This window comes from Tympanuchus pallidicinctus, unplaced genomic scaffold (assembly GCF_026119805.1).
Source record: "Tympanuchus pallidicinctus isolate F22 unplaced genomic scaffold, pur_lepc_1.0 scaffold1, whole genome shotgun sequence".
In the NCBI taxonomy this organism is placed as follows: Eukaryota; Metazoa; Chordata; class Aves; order Galliformes; family Phasianidae; genus Tympanuchus; species Tympanuchus pallidicinctus.
Genome location: NW_026294618.1, coordinates 96,154,327 through 96,169,104, shown reverse-complemented (window position 1 = coordinate 96,169,104; position 14,778 = coordinate 96,154,327). Strand labels below are relative to the sequence as shown.

General features: G+C 46.9%; 1 protein-coding gene across 1 annotated transcript in view; it reads left to right on the top strand.

The window, feature by feature from the left end:
- Nucleotides 1–8,302: 8,302 nt before the first annotated feature.
- Nucleotides 8,303–14,778, top strand: part of JAG1 (jagged canonical Notch ligand 1) — a 35,555-nt gene continuing 29,079 nt past the window's right edge. Inside the window, exons 1-2 of the mRNA XM_052695751.1 lie at nucleotides 8,303–8,423; nucleotides 9,169–9,474. Of these exons, the coding sequence (XP_052551711.1) occupies nucleotides 8,352–8,423; nucleotides 9,169–9,474 (378 nt within the window). The 5' untranslated portion in view covers nucleotides 8,303–8,351. The remainder of the gene's footprint in view (nucleotides 8,424–9,168; nucleotides 9,475–14,778) is intronic.

Here is a 14,778-nt window from a genome sequence, read left to right as displayed (position 1 = left end):
GGCTAGCTCAAGGGATTAGTAATGAGATACTGAGCCCCTTAGCTCCAGGTCACCAAACTGAATCTGGTCCAGGTCAGCAGAAATCAAAAGCCGTTACCATTCAGTGGCCTTCAGGAAGTCAGTTGGTGGTCTTACCCCAGCTACTACTGGCAAAATACCTACGTTATCATTACGGATAACAACAGCACTCGTGGGAATGGTTTAGGACTGGCACGGTACAGGAAAAGGCTGAGCAGAGAAAGATGTCCCAGCAACCAGACCAGGCTGGGGCTCAAGAAAAACGAGAAAACAGCTCCCTGATCATCTATAGACTTTCAGCACGATTTGAGGCACGAGATTAAGGACATTGTTCATTGAAGGTTTGTTTCCCCACTGCTCTGCTCCTTGCAAGGCATTTGTCTCTGACATTTGTCTCTAATTGTCTCTGATACAATAATTGCTGTATTTCAGGTCCCAGTCTTTTAAATAAGAATAACCAGCTCACTGGGCTGCTGCTGCAGATCCACACAAAAGAGCTGATTAAATACAAAAGCTAACCAAGAAACCAAGAGAGGGGAAAAAAAAATCCTTTTTAGATAAAATCAGGTCCTCTAACTCAAGAGCAAGGCATGTTTGGGTGTGCATAAGGCTTCTATTCTCAAAATCTTACAGGAACAAATTAACCTTATAACAAAAAGAAGCCTTCTGAAAGACATCACACATTTCCACTGTTACCCAGCAAAGCAGCATCAAAGAATTCAGCTTCTCCTAGCTTTCTCCCTACATAGGATGAAATTCTGTATTGCACAGGAGGTCAAATAGATTATCATAATAGTTTCTTCTGGCCTTGAAGTGATGAAGCTGAAGAGTGTATCACAAGATATCAGTCACTACTGAAGGCAAGATAGCAGGCAGCATAGCTCAGTGATAGGGTGTGACATGGCAGAGTAAATCTGATGTTCTTAGGCTGCGTGAAGCTGGGAAACTGACATTTTGCCTTCTTTGTTGCCCCTTTGGGACACTGAAAGATGCAGGTTATTATAATAATAAGCACAGTCCACTCTCAAAGCAGCCTAAGTATATTGCCTCTTAGGGGAGTGAGTGCGTGAAGGATTGAGAAACACTAGTTATTTTCAAACTGGATTAAGTCTTTCAAAAGCTAATAGGTTTTCAATGAGCTGTGGTGCTGCTGCTGCAGCTGCTCTAATTTGAGAATAAAAGAATGCAGGCTTTGTGCCTAGGGACCTGTTATTGATCTGAGCAAGGAAGATGGGAAGGGAGGGGGTAGAAGAGGGTTATCCTCCTTTCAGCTGGGGTGGGGGCATTCTTTCCAAAGTCTCATTATCTGCTAGTAACAACAAAGCCTAACCCCATGACATGCTGCTCTATACAGGATTGCACTTGTTGAGAACTAAAAGCATTAGAGAAAAAAACCTCCTCTAGCTACCTTGCACAGCTAACTTCATTGAGGGCCCACGAGACTCAACAGATGGGTCTCGGGACACCCTCATTAGGAAACGTGCCCAGCCCTTTGCATCTGGTGCCTCACTCTGTGCTGTGCCATGCACTCATTAGCATTGTGGGCTCACAGATTCCTTAGCACGTGCTTCCAATAAATATCGGAAAGGAAGGAGGTAAGGCTTCAGGATGCAAAATGAGGGGTCGCTCACTAGGCTGGGAAATCCTTACACGCACACACACACACACGAACACTCCCTTGTAATCCCAGAGGAGAGGGGACAATAAAAGGCAGCCAACCAAAAACATGCATTTAAAGGGACAGGTGTGGAACTGCTTCATTTCAAATTGTAGCGGAGACTCATTAGTTCCCCTCTGCCATAGTAAATAAAAATCATCATTACATATGTTGAAACAACAACAATAAAAAACCTGACAATTCAGGGCAACGCACAGACTGTGGATCTGCGAGAGTCTGGAGCCCTTTTCAGACACAAAGTGGATGCACAATGGATTATGCCTTCAGAGAAACTAAGTAGTTTTAAGGTCTGGTTCTTTTGGGCCCTCTCCAAGCATGCCCTTCATCACACTTGGAATGGTCCCTCACTTTAGGGTCAAGATCAGGAGCAAACAGAAGGGAAAATCATCCGTGTTTGAAAATGATGTGAGACATAGAGGTAGAAATGTAAAAACTCCCCCACACACTGCAGAAAGGACAAGGAAAGACCTTCAGTCAGAGAGGTCGAGTGACCGAGCACAGCATCTGGCTCACACTGTCCAACCAAGAAAAGGCATTTTATCCCCCATCTCTCCATGATGCCCCTAGCATGCTCTTATTGCATTCCTTCTCATTCACTTCTATTAACATTATCCTGCTTCTCATTGCAGGCACCTTGATCACAGCTGACTTGAGCCAGAGCAGGACTGAGAAAAGCTGAAATGAACTGCTGAAGTTAACGTGGACCTTGTTCAAAGTATTGAATACACCAAAACTGCCACAGTACAGACTTGCATTCTTCTCAGTGTTGCTGTTGCTAACATACAGATGTGTCAAATGCCTCACTGCTTGATCAGTGACATAAAAGTCACCAGTGCACATTCAAGTAACATTTGCATGCCAGTGGCACTGTCGTAACACACAGAGTGGTCAAGACTTTTTAAGTTTTGTGTGTGAAACATGGACGTGAGGAAAGCTTGCTATGTTAGGTTCCTTGCCTAGGGCCTTGTCTGTCTGTACCGCCAAGGATGCTGTGCTATACATCTTCCAGGACCTGTGCTTTGTACAAAAATACATAGCTGACGGAAAAAAATTCCTTCTGCAATTTTCAGGCAATGCCAAGGGACTAGACAAATGCATGCCATTGTGCCATGTGTGTAACCCTGTTCTCTGGAGAAATGTTTCTCTTATACATTAGCAGGGACATTCCCACCCACCCTGCTTTGAGATCTAACTCCCTGACCATTCAAACACATCCCTAAACGAAAGCTTTCTGTTCCCTGACCCAGGAATGTCTATATTTTGGACTGAATCTGGATTTTAGTAATCTTAAGTTTTCTAAATTCTTCCTCATGCCAAATGGAGCAACTCCGCTTGCATCCCTCATGCAGGACTAACTCAAGGCCCAGAATATCAGATCAGCCATGGAATAACAAAAGGCAAAAGCAAGAAACCATGTACTGCTCACCTCCATTTAAGTTTACTAATTGCAATCCCCTTCTTTTGAGTTATTTCCTTGGCTACAATGATACGCTTGCATTCTTCAGCACTGCACCCTTAGGGATGTGGGATTGATAACATATTGAACAAATACAGCCATATGCATTTAACAGTGAAAACAATCTACATGAAGGGGAAAGTTCCAACATTTTCATACTTTCATCACAAGAAAATGAAACTTGTTCTGTTCTGAGGACTTAATACAATTGGCTAAAAGAAGCATCCTTGCAGAGAGCTGTGTGGAAAATCCTGCCAGGAGCTTGGGGCTGTCTTACAGGTATCAGTTGCTTATTGGAGACAGGGCTCAGCCCAGGTTTCAGCGTAGACATTTCTACAACTGACAGGAATAGCTGAAGCTGCAGCTTATCAAAAGAAAGTGTCATCTTGTCTGTGACAGACATGCCATTACTGCTCAGTGTCAGTCTCTGCACCTACTGGAAGCTACTCCAGCTTGATAAGCTGCCACCCTGCTCACACCTAAAGCTGTAGTCAGAGCACTCTGTGTGTTCAGAAAGCAGAGATTTGAGATCAAACACCCTGTGTGTAGGAATCCCACACTGAGGAGGTAACAGGACAACAGAGAAATTGGGATCACCAACTCTGGCACGTGGCATCTGATCCTCAAAGGGTTAACAGAGAAACAAACAGAAAACAGAAAATGTAATATGCATATAAATAAAGGAAACTGGAGGAGAAACAGTACTACTCTCTAGAATGGAGTAAGGTCTCAATTTTAGCTGTGACAGAAAGCAATAATGTTGTGGATTCAGTTAATTACAGCTGGATAAAACTTTAAGGTAAGTACAATAAGCTAAGTACAATAGATGCAAATTTTGGCTCTACAGCTTTTAACTCCGTCAGGGACTTTACTGGTCCGCACTACAGTTATTTCTGAGCGCCTCAGCCATTATTTTTTTCTCAGTCTCAGAGAAACCTCTGAATTCAATTTTGAGCTTTTAGTTCCAAAGAGATAAGGTACAGAAAAACTAAGTTGGGAATTTCGAAGTCACAAAAGGCACGTGCAGTGTACAAAATGGGGCTTTAAAAACGTACTTCTCCTGTGCAACACACCCCAGGGAAGCAGGAAAGTGCGTGCCCACAGCAACCAACTGGAGTTGGGTCTCCATTCTTCTCCAAAATCTTTTAGCACATTTGAAAAACTTGCCTAGAGACACTGCTTTAAGAATTTGCCTGACTTGGAAGACCTGAAGTCTTCATGGAAGTAGGCTTGTGCTACTCAGAGTCTGGTAAGCTACTCTTTCTCCTACCTGAGCTTCTGCCTCTTGCTCAACCTTCTCAACACGGCTAGGTTTCTCTCCCGATCCATTTGTGAAATAGACTTAACATGGGGTGTGGCCTCCACACTAAATGCTTTCTAATTAGTTTCTAAACATTAAATGATTATGGAAGTGCAATTCCCATTCCACTCAGGTGATGAAAACCTTTACAGGAGTTCAGTCTCACTTAGTAATTAGAGAAATTAGCTTTCTAAGTTTAGATCACTCAACTGTGCAAATGTGTTCATCTGGTGGAATGTGTTGCTCTGAAATGTGTGTCAGCCAAGCAGCACGGTACAGCCTCTATCTCTGCCTCCGTGACACTCGCCCAAGTGGGGAGGTCAGTTGCAGTACAGCAAGAGGAAAATAAAGTGTTATGGGTATATTATAGGAAAAGCCTTATCTAAAAGCTTACTCATCCATGATTAACTGTACTGATACAGTTTTCTCCTTGCAAAAGGGTTGCTTAACTCCCAGATAAAGGATTAGCCAAGTGGATGACATTGTCCATCTTTCACTCAGTCTGTCCATAGTTATATCTGAAAGTGTGATGAACAAGTTTAGCCAGTGGCTCATACAGAAAAGCAAAAAGCAACTTAAAAACCACCCTGCATTAAAAAAAATATCTGTGGAGAAACAAAGGGCTCCTTATAGCTTCTTCATTTGCTTTGGAATGAGGTCATCAAACTTTACGAATTCTTTATGACTGCAGATTCCAGTGGTAGCTCTTTCTACTGGTTTTGAAGGTTGGTAAAGATTGGATCCTCACCATTATGTAACCACCTTGGTCTGCATTACAGCAGTAAATGGCTCAGTCACTGACCTGAAAACAAGGTGGACCAGGTCCCCAAACGAGGAATTTTCAGGGGCATCGTTCCAAACTTACCTTCGGGTATCACAAATCTAAGGAAATCCTGTGGGATTGTTCACAGCCATCATTTGATGACTCACAGAGCTTTAAAAGGAAATTACAACTTTCCTAACACAAAGCACTGACTTTGGGACACCTGACCCTTGTAGGCCAGGCGCTCCCTCTAAAGGCTATGATCCTCGTCCTATTGAAGTGCTGGGCATTCTCCCAGTGGCTCTGATGAAGCAGGATCTAACTGCATTAGGAAACTGATTCAGGACTAAAGCAAAGTACTCTCTGTAACACGGGACCTTGGCACGCAAGATGTTTGTAACAGCTTCTAATGTGGATGTAATATCATTATGTCAGAATAGGAAGATTAACAGGAAGTAACTTGACGCAATGTAAAAAGCTGAGGGCCAGAAATTGAAAAGTTCTTCACCGGCCTCAAGGGAAGATACACAAGGCTCTGCACCTTGTGTGACAGGAACATTTGTAAAAATGGCATTGCACCAGGAATTTCAAATGCATCAGCCTCAGACTACTCAAAACAACCACAGTTCAGGTCCCACCTGCGCATGTAGTGATTTGTACATTGGTGTATACAGTGGAATGGGCATCTGAAAAAAAATCCTCAATTGGCATAACACTGCACACTCCATTGATTTTCAGTGCTGAGGCTAATGGCCCTGAGAGTTCAGTGAAGAAAAACAGGAGATGGGACTTCAAGAGTGAAATTCAGGCCTCAATAAGTGAAGGAGATTTTGTTATTGATTTCTACAAGGTCACCATACCTTCTAGAGCTGCAACAGGGGGCATGCAATACACTTCCACGCTACTCAGTCTTTGCTTTGGTTTACCTATCAGTAATACTTCGCATCTCAAGACATTGGGAGGCTTAATTCGTAAGTGCTTGCAAAGCATTTAAAGTTGTTGGACAAGTAATTCTGTTTAAGGGCAGCTTCACTGCTGAGTCACAAGCACTGTGGGAACCAGCATTTTGGGTTTCTTAAGCACTGGAGTCAAACAGGTGGAGTAACCTTTCACAGAAAGGCCAACTACAGACCTGCCCTAGAGGTCTACGCAGCCTACTAGCAAGCAGCAGGGTATTAAAAGGCCTAGAGGAGCAGCTGTGTGGCACTTGTAAATGAGTAACATTCAAAGTGGCTGTGGAAGCTAAGTAGAAGCCATTCAAAAAGGAAGAGATGCTGGTTCCTGTCTTACAAAACTGCAGCCACGTTGCGGGGAAGATACAAGGAGGGTTTACCAGCCTAAGGAAAGGTAACAACTCTGAGTAAGGAACAACTGATGCTGTTACACCTTTTGGGCTGAAAAAGGAGTGAGGAGTTCTAAGCAATGCTGCATTTCCCAGGCGTACCCAAAGTGCTGGTATGGAACCTACGCTCACAAAGGACCTGCAGGTGTGCGGCTGCAGCGTGAGAGTGGCTCTGGTGTCAGGGCTATGGGCAGCACCAGCACAGCCCTCACCCAACCAAGGGCAGGCCTGCACCGCACCTTTGCAATAGGAAATGAAAACGAAGGAGGTACAATTAGGTCCGAAATTTTCTTTTTCTCTCTCTCACTGTCTCTGGTGTATAAAACAGACACTTACACGTTAGTGTGTTGCATCAGGATGGGATCAAAGGACACAGGAACCGCTGCTCTGGGTCATACCGGGCACCGTGCCTGCGGGTCGGTGTCTGCAGCGCCGCAGGGCGAGGGGCAAGCGCGGGAACGGCACAGCGATCACCCAGCTGCGCACGGGAGCTCGGGGAACTGCCCGGCCCAGGGATACACTTAAAGCTTGCCCTCGTTTGCTCTGTTGATGTGCGGCTCTTCCTCGGGGAGCGCGCCTGAATGCTTTTTTGCTACGGTGCAAACCAACACCCAGCGGCAGGCAGTCAGTCAGTCCCACACAGCCCGCCGCTGGCAGCGCGCGGCGACGAAGCCCGGCGCTCACTCGGGAGCCGGCGGGCTGCCTCCACGCGCGGCTGGCCCGTTTTCCCACTCACGATCTAGGGGAGATACCGGCCGACGCGACGGGCTGATCGGGAGAGACGATGCGGCACCGGGAGAGAGCGACCGCCGCCTCGCCTTCCCTGAGGGCCGGCAGCCCCTCACGCCTCGAGGCCCTGCTCCCGGCGCGCGCCGTCCTCCCCTCAGTGTTCCCGGCGCGAGCGAGCGCGCGCCCCTCCCTCGGCGCGCGCGACGGCCGCTCTGCCTCAGGTGCCGCGCGGCGCAGGGCGCCGCAGTAGCGACCCCAGCCTTTCCCGCGCCGCGACCGCCTCGAGCGGGGGATCGCGCCTCCGCGAGGGCGCGGCGAGCAGCTCCTCCAGGTGGGCCGGCCGGCACCTGCGGACGAACGTCTCGCGACGGACCCACGGACCGCCGGCCTCGGGGCGGGAGGGACCCGCAGCCCGCCTCTCTCCGGAGGAGCGGCCGCCGGCTCTCCGCCTCCTCGCCCCGCCGGTACCTGCCTTTCCTCCTCCCGCCTCCCTCATGCATATGGATGGGCGCATGCGCGCGCGGCCGGCCTCCCCGCCTGCCGCCGTGGGCTAGATGAAGGCGAGCGGCGGCGGCGCTGCCAGACGGGCGGCGGGCGGTGCGTGCGTTGCATGTGCGTGTGTGTGTGTGGTGTGCGTGCGTGTGTCCGCGCGTGTGTCCGCGTGTGTCCCGGGGGGCGCCTCCGCCGCGCGCTGCCCGGCGACCTGAAAGCAATAAAAGGATCGGGATAATAATCGCGATAATAAAATAAAAGAGAAAAGAAAAGGCGGACAACAAAAAGAAAGGAAGAAAAAAAAAAAAACAAAAAGAGGGAGGCGAGAGAATAAGGAGAATAAAAGGAGGCCGGGCTGCTTTGCATTGAAGACCGGGGCGCTATTGAAAGCGCCTGAAAAGCGGCGTTGTTCGGCGCGGGCGCGGCGCGGTATATAGAGAGCGGGGCGGCGGCGGCGGCGGCAGCGGCGTCTCCTCCTCCTGCTCCTCCTGCTCCCTCCGGCCCTCCCCGGCGCGTCCCGGAGCGAGCGGCGGCGGCGGCCTGCAGGCAGGCAGCGCGGCGGCGGACGGCGGCATGCGTGCGGCCCGGCGGGCGGCGGCGCGCTCCCTCGTCCTCCTCGTGGCCCTGCTGGGGCTGCGGGCTCAGGTACGTGCGGGGCGCGGGAGCGGCTCCCGCGGCGGTGGCTGGACGGGGTCCCGTGAGCCGCGGAGGCTGCGCGCCGCGGGGCGGCTCGGCGGGAGCGCGGGCGGCGGTGCCGGCTGTCCTGCGGGGAGAGCGGCGATCCGTGCGGCGAGGCGAGGCTAGACTGTCCGAGGACCGAAGTGCCATTAGCGCGCGTCGCTTATTTTCGGGATTACTTCCCTCCCTCCCCCCTTTTTTTTTTTTATATTTAATTTAATATATATTTGTGTGTGCATTTTTGAACTGTCTTTTTTTTCTTTTTTACATCGTTGCCGAGCGCAGTGCTGGCGGGTAATGCGGGGCTGCCCGTCCCGTCCACCGTTCGTCCGAGCTGCAGCGGCTGCGCTGCTGCCGGCGCCGCGGTCGCGCTTTGCTTCCGTTCCTGGGAAGCCTCGCAAATGCCTTTTAGACTCGGGTCTTTGGGTTCTTTCTCAGCATCCGTGTTGCCGGGATGATTTATGAGCCTTTCTTGTGGGTATTTGCTAGGAAAAAGCTTGAAGCAATTGCTTTTTCTTTTTTCTTAATGCTGTGTGCGTGCCTCTCAAAAGCAAGCTGGCTTTAAGATGACTTTCCTCTGCCTGCAGAGCTGCCGTAGGTTGTGTTTGGGGTGAAAGGTGAGGTAACCGTGTTTTTCGTTTCTTGTTTTTTTTTTCTTTTTTTTTTTTTCTTTTTTTTTTTTTCTCCTGCGGTTCTTTCTCGGGACGAGCAGGTGGTGTCAGCATCGGGACAGTTCGAGCTGGAGATCTTATCCGTGCAGAATGTGAACGGCGTGCTGCAGAATGGGAACTGCTGCGACGGCACTCGAAACCCCGGAGATAAAAAGTGTACCAGAGACGAGTGTGACACCTACTTTAAAGTTTGCCTGAAGGAGTACCAATCGCGGGTCACCGCTGGCGGCCCTTGCAGCTTCGGATCCAAATCCACCCCTGTCATCGGCGGGAATACCTTCAATTTAAAGTACAGCCGGAATAACGAAAAGAACCGGATTGTTATCCCTTTCAGCTTCGCCTGGCCGGTGAGTGCCCTGCTCGCTCTGCATTGCCGGATGGTGCTGTTAGAGCTCGGCTCGCTACGAGCGTCTCCAGCTTGTGGTGCGGGGATGGAGGCGCTGGGCTGGGGAGGGAGCGGGCGCCTTGGCGGGGGAGCCGGCACTCCGCCGGGCAGAGACGAGCGAAATGCGGTGGTGTTTTTGTTTGTGTTCCCTGGGGCTCACAATGCGCAGCCTGTTCAATTTGAAAGTCAGATGTGCAGCGAGGGGGATCTAAACGGGTCAGGGAAGCAAACCCAGTATCTCTGCACTTTACAGCATGAATAAGCCTCTTGAGAATTAGAAGGTCAGAAGTTCATTTATTTATTTATTTATTTTTTCCAAAGCAGTGAAGCCTTGGGCTTGAGCCAAAGGAGCGGTGGGTTAGGGGCAGTGGAGGGATCCCGTGTGAAAAGTGTGTGTCATAGCTGGCCTCCTTCCCTGGAGCGTGTTTGGGAAGGCTTCCTGCTTCCCCCAGGGGAAAATCTCCCTGTGCTGCTTGATGTTGATGGGAGCTGCTTTTGCTGCTCTGGGTGAGCTGGTTGCCAGCTTCCCTTAGAAGCTTGCTGTGTTTTGAGGTATGTGTGGACTCTGGAGCCTAAGACAGAAAAACCTGGCCATAGCTTTGGTCCATCTTACCCTCTCCTATCCGCAGTGCACGTTTTCTGGCACATTGTCTCTGTGATCCATAGATTCTGGCTTCCCAGTTTGCAAAACTTTGTGAGGCCTTTCGCCAAGCACTTTCCCACTGTTGTCCATTGCAGTAAACAGCGGTCAGCCCTGTGGGAAACTAGTGGGGGTGACCTCTTCATTAGTTGAAATCTGCCTCATTGGTGGTCACATGCAGAATGCTGGCTCGCCCTTCAGAGTTTCTTGTTGCTTCTGGAGAGCTCAAGGGGAGTGAAGCCTTGATATGCTTAGCCCTGTAGAGGAGTCCTGTAGTTGTTGCACAGACCGTAAGGACCATCCTTCCAAAACAACCATTGCCAGTGTCCCATTCATGCAGTAGGGTCTGAGGATATGCAAGACTGCTGCTGCCATGGCCCTCAGTACCATGAGATGCACTGCTCTGTGCCCAGCAGTGTTGCCAACACCAGCAGAAACTGAGGATGACCAATGTGGGGGGCTTTTGTGCACACATGGCAGTCTGCCTTTTGGGGTGGCTCTCTCAGATGCTATGGTATATTAGCTGAAAATTTATGTTCCTAAAACTTGTATTTAAAGATCACCTAGGAAACGAAACTGTTTTTCCCCCTCCCCTTCTCCAAAGGTGCTGAGCACACACTTTCCCAGTGACTGCCTTGGGATATGTTGATGCTCAGCAGTTTTGAATATCCAGTCATCCTAACCTAGATGCCTACGGCCATTTTTGCAAGGGGTGGAGGGCCCTTGCATGCACGCAGGGGAGGAGTAAATCTTGTTTCCTATCCTGTGTCACCATATCGTTGCTGGAGAGGTGGAAGCATATGTAGATTTTCAGCACTCTTCAGAGCTTGGCCCTTCTAGTCAGATAAGGCCTGGTTGCTGTGAGGGCGTGGACTTTTTTGGGGGAAAGCCCACCCTGAGAACATTCCTCCCTCCAGTTGTAGTGCAGACACCCACTTTGTTAGTCCTGTGGCCAAGTGCTGTAGGCAGCTGTGTGTTCTTGGAGCGTCCTGTGCTGCCTCCTACCTGCCTTCTCTGTCAGTTGTGACTTCTGGAGCAGCAAAGGCTTTAGAGGCAGAAGGGTGAAATCAAGCCTGCGTTTTTGTGGAGATAATATTACAAAGTACAATAGCGGCGTTAACAAAAGTATTCTCTGTTGGAAGCACAAGTCCTCTCTTTCTTCCTTTTTTTTTCTTTCTTTTTTTTTCCCCCTAACATGAATGAGATAAAACTGTTATCAAATATGCCATCAAAGGGATGAAGGGTTTTGTAAAAAATCTGAGGTATTTGAAGCTCTGCCAGTGGCTGCAATGCTTGTACTGCAGGGCTTTTTTTGTTGTTTTTTGTTTCTTTCTTCAGAAGAGTTAGGGTCATCTCCCCCCTGAGCCAGTCTGCTCCCAGTCATTTAAATGCCTCGGATCTGAAGATAAGTGTATATAGAAAAGATGTGAAAACTGAATACTCCCCTTCTAATGCCCTTCTCTCTGTAGGATCACTAGGAAGGGACATCTTCAGTGTAGTAGGAGGACTTGGGGGTTCTGGAGACCATGGAAAAAGTTTCTTGTCTGCTTTCTTTAGTGAAAGAAATTTCTCTGTTGTCCCGCTGAATGTACCTCAGAACTGGAATCATAGAGCAGCAGTGAGACTCCAGTGCAGCCTGCAAAATGTGCAAAGCTTGTCAACTTCTGACAACTCTGTTTCCCACAACTGGAAATTTTTGGAATAAATGCTTGCATTTTTTTCCATGCAAAAATATTACTTTTGAGATTGTGATGACTGTTCTCAATTATCAAGCCTGCATCCCAGCTTTAACTTCACAGGACACAGCTTTTCAGTTAGCCATTGTGACTTCTAAATAGCACTGGAACAAAAGAATATCTAATGTGACAAAGCACTTGTTTGTACTGAAACTGTGGACAGAAATCATTTTTAAGTAGTTCTGAGAGCTCTAAAGATAAACTAGAAAACTTAATGAGCCAACTCAAATCTGATGCTGAAATTTCAGCACTTAAAAACATTTCTTTAGATGGGTAAACACTGTTGATTAATCAAAGCATGAGACCAGCTTTAGATTTACAAATGCGGCTAATTGTGAGAGCTTACCATTCATTTTCAATTGGTTATGTTCAAAGAAACTGGAGCTAAGCTGGAATGTTAGTTGTATTGCACTTGAAAATTCATGCTCATCTCTGTGTATGTGTTGTGTTTTGTTGTCCAAAGGAGGTTTTTCTGGGATGTTACAGCTTGAATCTGTAACATTCAGAGCTGTTGTTGCCTTCATGACTTTAAAAAAGCTACAAGAAAATGAGAGTGTGTGTGTGTGTGTGTGTGTGTGGAGGGGGGGGGGGGACAGGACACAAAGCACTTCTTCCCAGCCAAGCTGCCCCTCTGGCCTTTTGTCAAAAATAGGTATGTTGTGTTAGAGATTCTGAACAAAAGAAAATGGTGTGTAATATAAATGTACTGTTAGATTTGGCTTGTAGTTGTAATGTAGATTTGAAGCATTGGAGTCTTACTACAAGCTCACACAGTTAGCTGTTGTCAGTTTTGATATGTATCCTTGTGAATAATGGCTGTGGAGATGGTGGGCCATAAATTCATTTAAGTGATTGGAAGTTTGACAAAGTTGCTAGGGAACAGGGCAGCAGACCAGCAGGAAAAAAAACACCAGAGTGCATCCAGAAAGCCATCCCTGCAGTAGCTTGCAATTCTACAGTAATTTGCAATGATAACAATATTTTTAAAATATATACACAGCCAGGCTTTATTCATGCATTCTTTTAGAGATTTGATTGATTTCTCTTGATGGGCAGGCCTGGCTTATGAAGCCATATAGGAAAGTATATGGAACAAAAGAATTTCCATGTTCCACTTGTCAAAGTCAGTCTCAACAAGTCTTGTTTGCTAGACACATGCTCTTCTTTGGCATAAATCAAATCTCTTGCCTTTCTTAAGGAATCAAACGGCATTCATAGTCTGATGCCTGCTGTACCTTCAGGGAGCCACACATGGATAACAAAGCAAAGCTTAGCAGTAAATTCTGCTTTTATGTGAAGAGAGGTTTTTTTGTGTATTTGATGAGGCTGTGAGTAAGAAGCAGGTCAAAGTTGGCAGTTCCTTTGGTATGCTCAGGTCTAATTTCAAACAGCTTGTTTATCCTGAAATTATGATCCTTGTAATTATTTAATGTTGGGGCCAATTGCACCAACCCAACAGCAAACTATTGAGGGTGGAAAAAACCCTCCAGCATCTGAATAGCTTTAGTGTAAAATATGATGGAAAAAGTGTTTTGAATGTCTTACTTCCATCTTTAAAAAATAAAATATTTGGCCTTCCCCTTTTTTTTAATGACAAATCTTACTGTTTCTGGGTCCTGGAGACGTAAATATGTCCTCTGGGTAGGCACTGCTTTTTCTGGCTAGAAAGAAGGAATGAAAGAGCTTTAGTGTTGTTCTAGTTTTTAAGGTTCATGATTTCCTCTTTCCCCTTGTCTAGACACAAGAGGCTTCCAAAATACTTATCTGTGCCTCATTAATTAATGTAGCGGCCTTTTGAGAGAAAAGCATCGCATCATTCAGCTACTTTTATTGTTGTTTTATTTTCACCTTTGTTTTCATTTGCTTTATTGTACATGTTGAGTTTTTCTTTCTTTCTTTTTTTTTTTTTTTTTTTTTTTTTTTACATAATTTTAAACCATTGGGTAACAATCATACAAGTAAAGCTTGATTTTGTTCTGTGTTGATTTTTTTTTATTTTTTTTTCTTCCTCCTTCCAGTTAGCTCTTGAAAACTTGCAGTAGCACATGCTCAGTATTGTTTAAGCTCTTCTTAAAGAATGTCTCATAAATCATCTCAGAGTAGGGCAGGTCAGAAGAAAATTTTATAACAAAATGCAGATCAATCAAGTAATACTCTCACACCACATCGTTTGTTGTTCACTTATAAGAATAAATCTTCAGCACTGAAAGGGCAGTGTTTTGCTTAGGATGGCTAGCCAAGATGGAGCTGAGAGCATTAACTGACATCTGAAGCGTAATTACCATCCGTGGAGCTGTGTTTTTTCCCCAGGACTGCAGAGAAGCAGTGCAGCTACTTGGGGGTTTTGGACCTGTTACATGTTCTTAAGAGTTATTTATGTTCCAGTCAGTTCAGAACTTCATCTTCCTGGTAAATCCATTTGATTATATTACCATAATATGCCTAAAAATAAATCCTGCCTGCTTCCAGGATTTTTGTTCTTGTGATACGTAACGAAGGCCCGCTCCAGTTTAGCTTCAGTGCAGCTGGATTGGGCCTCATGTTGAAGCTTATTCCTAAACTTTCTCAGACTGCACGCATCCAGCGCTGTCGGCTTGTTTACGCAGCTGGAAGTCTGCATGTCTAAAAATGAATTGCATAAAATTGATGCTTTATGCATAAAATTCTTGTTGGGGAAACTTACTGCTTCGCTGTGGAATGAAGGCCTCAGTAGAAGTAAACTAGTTGGGAAGGTGGTGAAGTTGGGCCTCAGCTCATTTGTGTGAGATGTTGTGCAGCTTGAGAAGCTTGCATTCTCGTCCATGGCTTTTATTCCAGCTTCAGTTCCTACTTCAGTACCTCCAGTGCCCTGCAAAAACCTCAAGCTACGCTTCTTAAAAGCATTTCTATA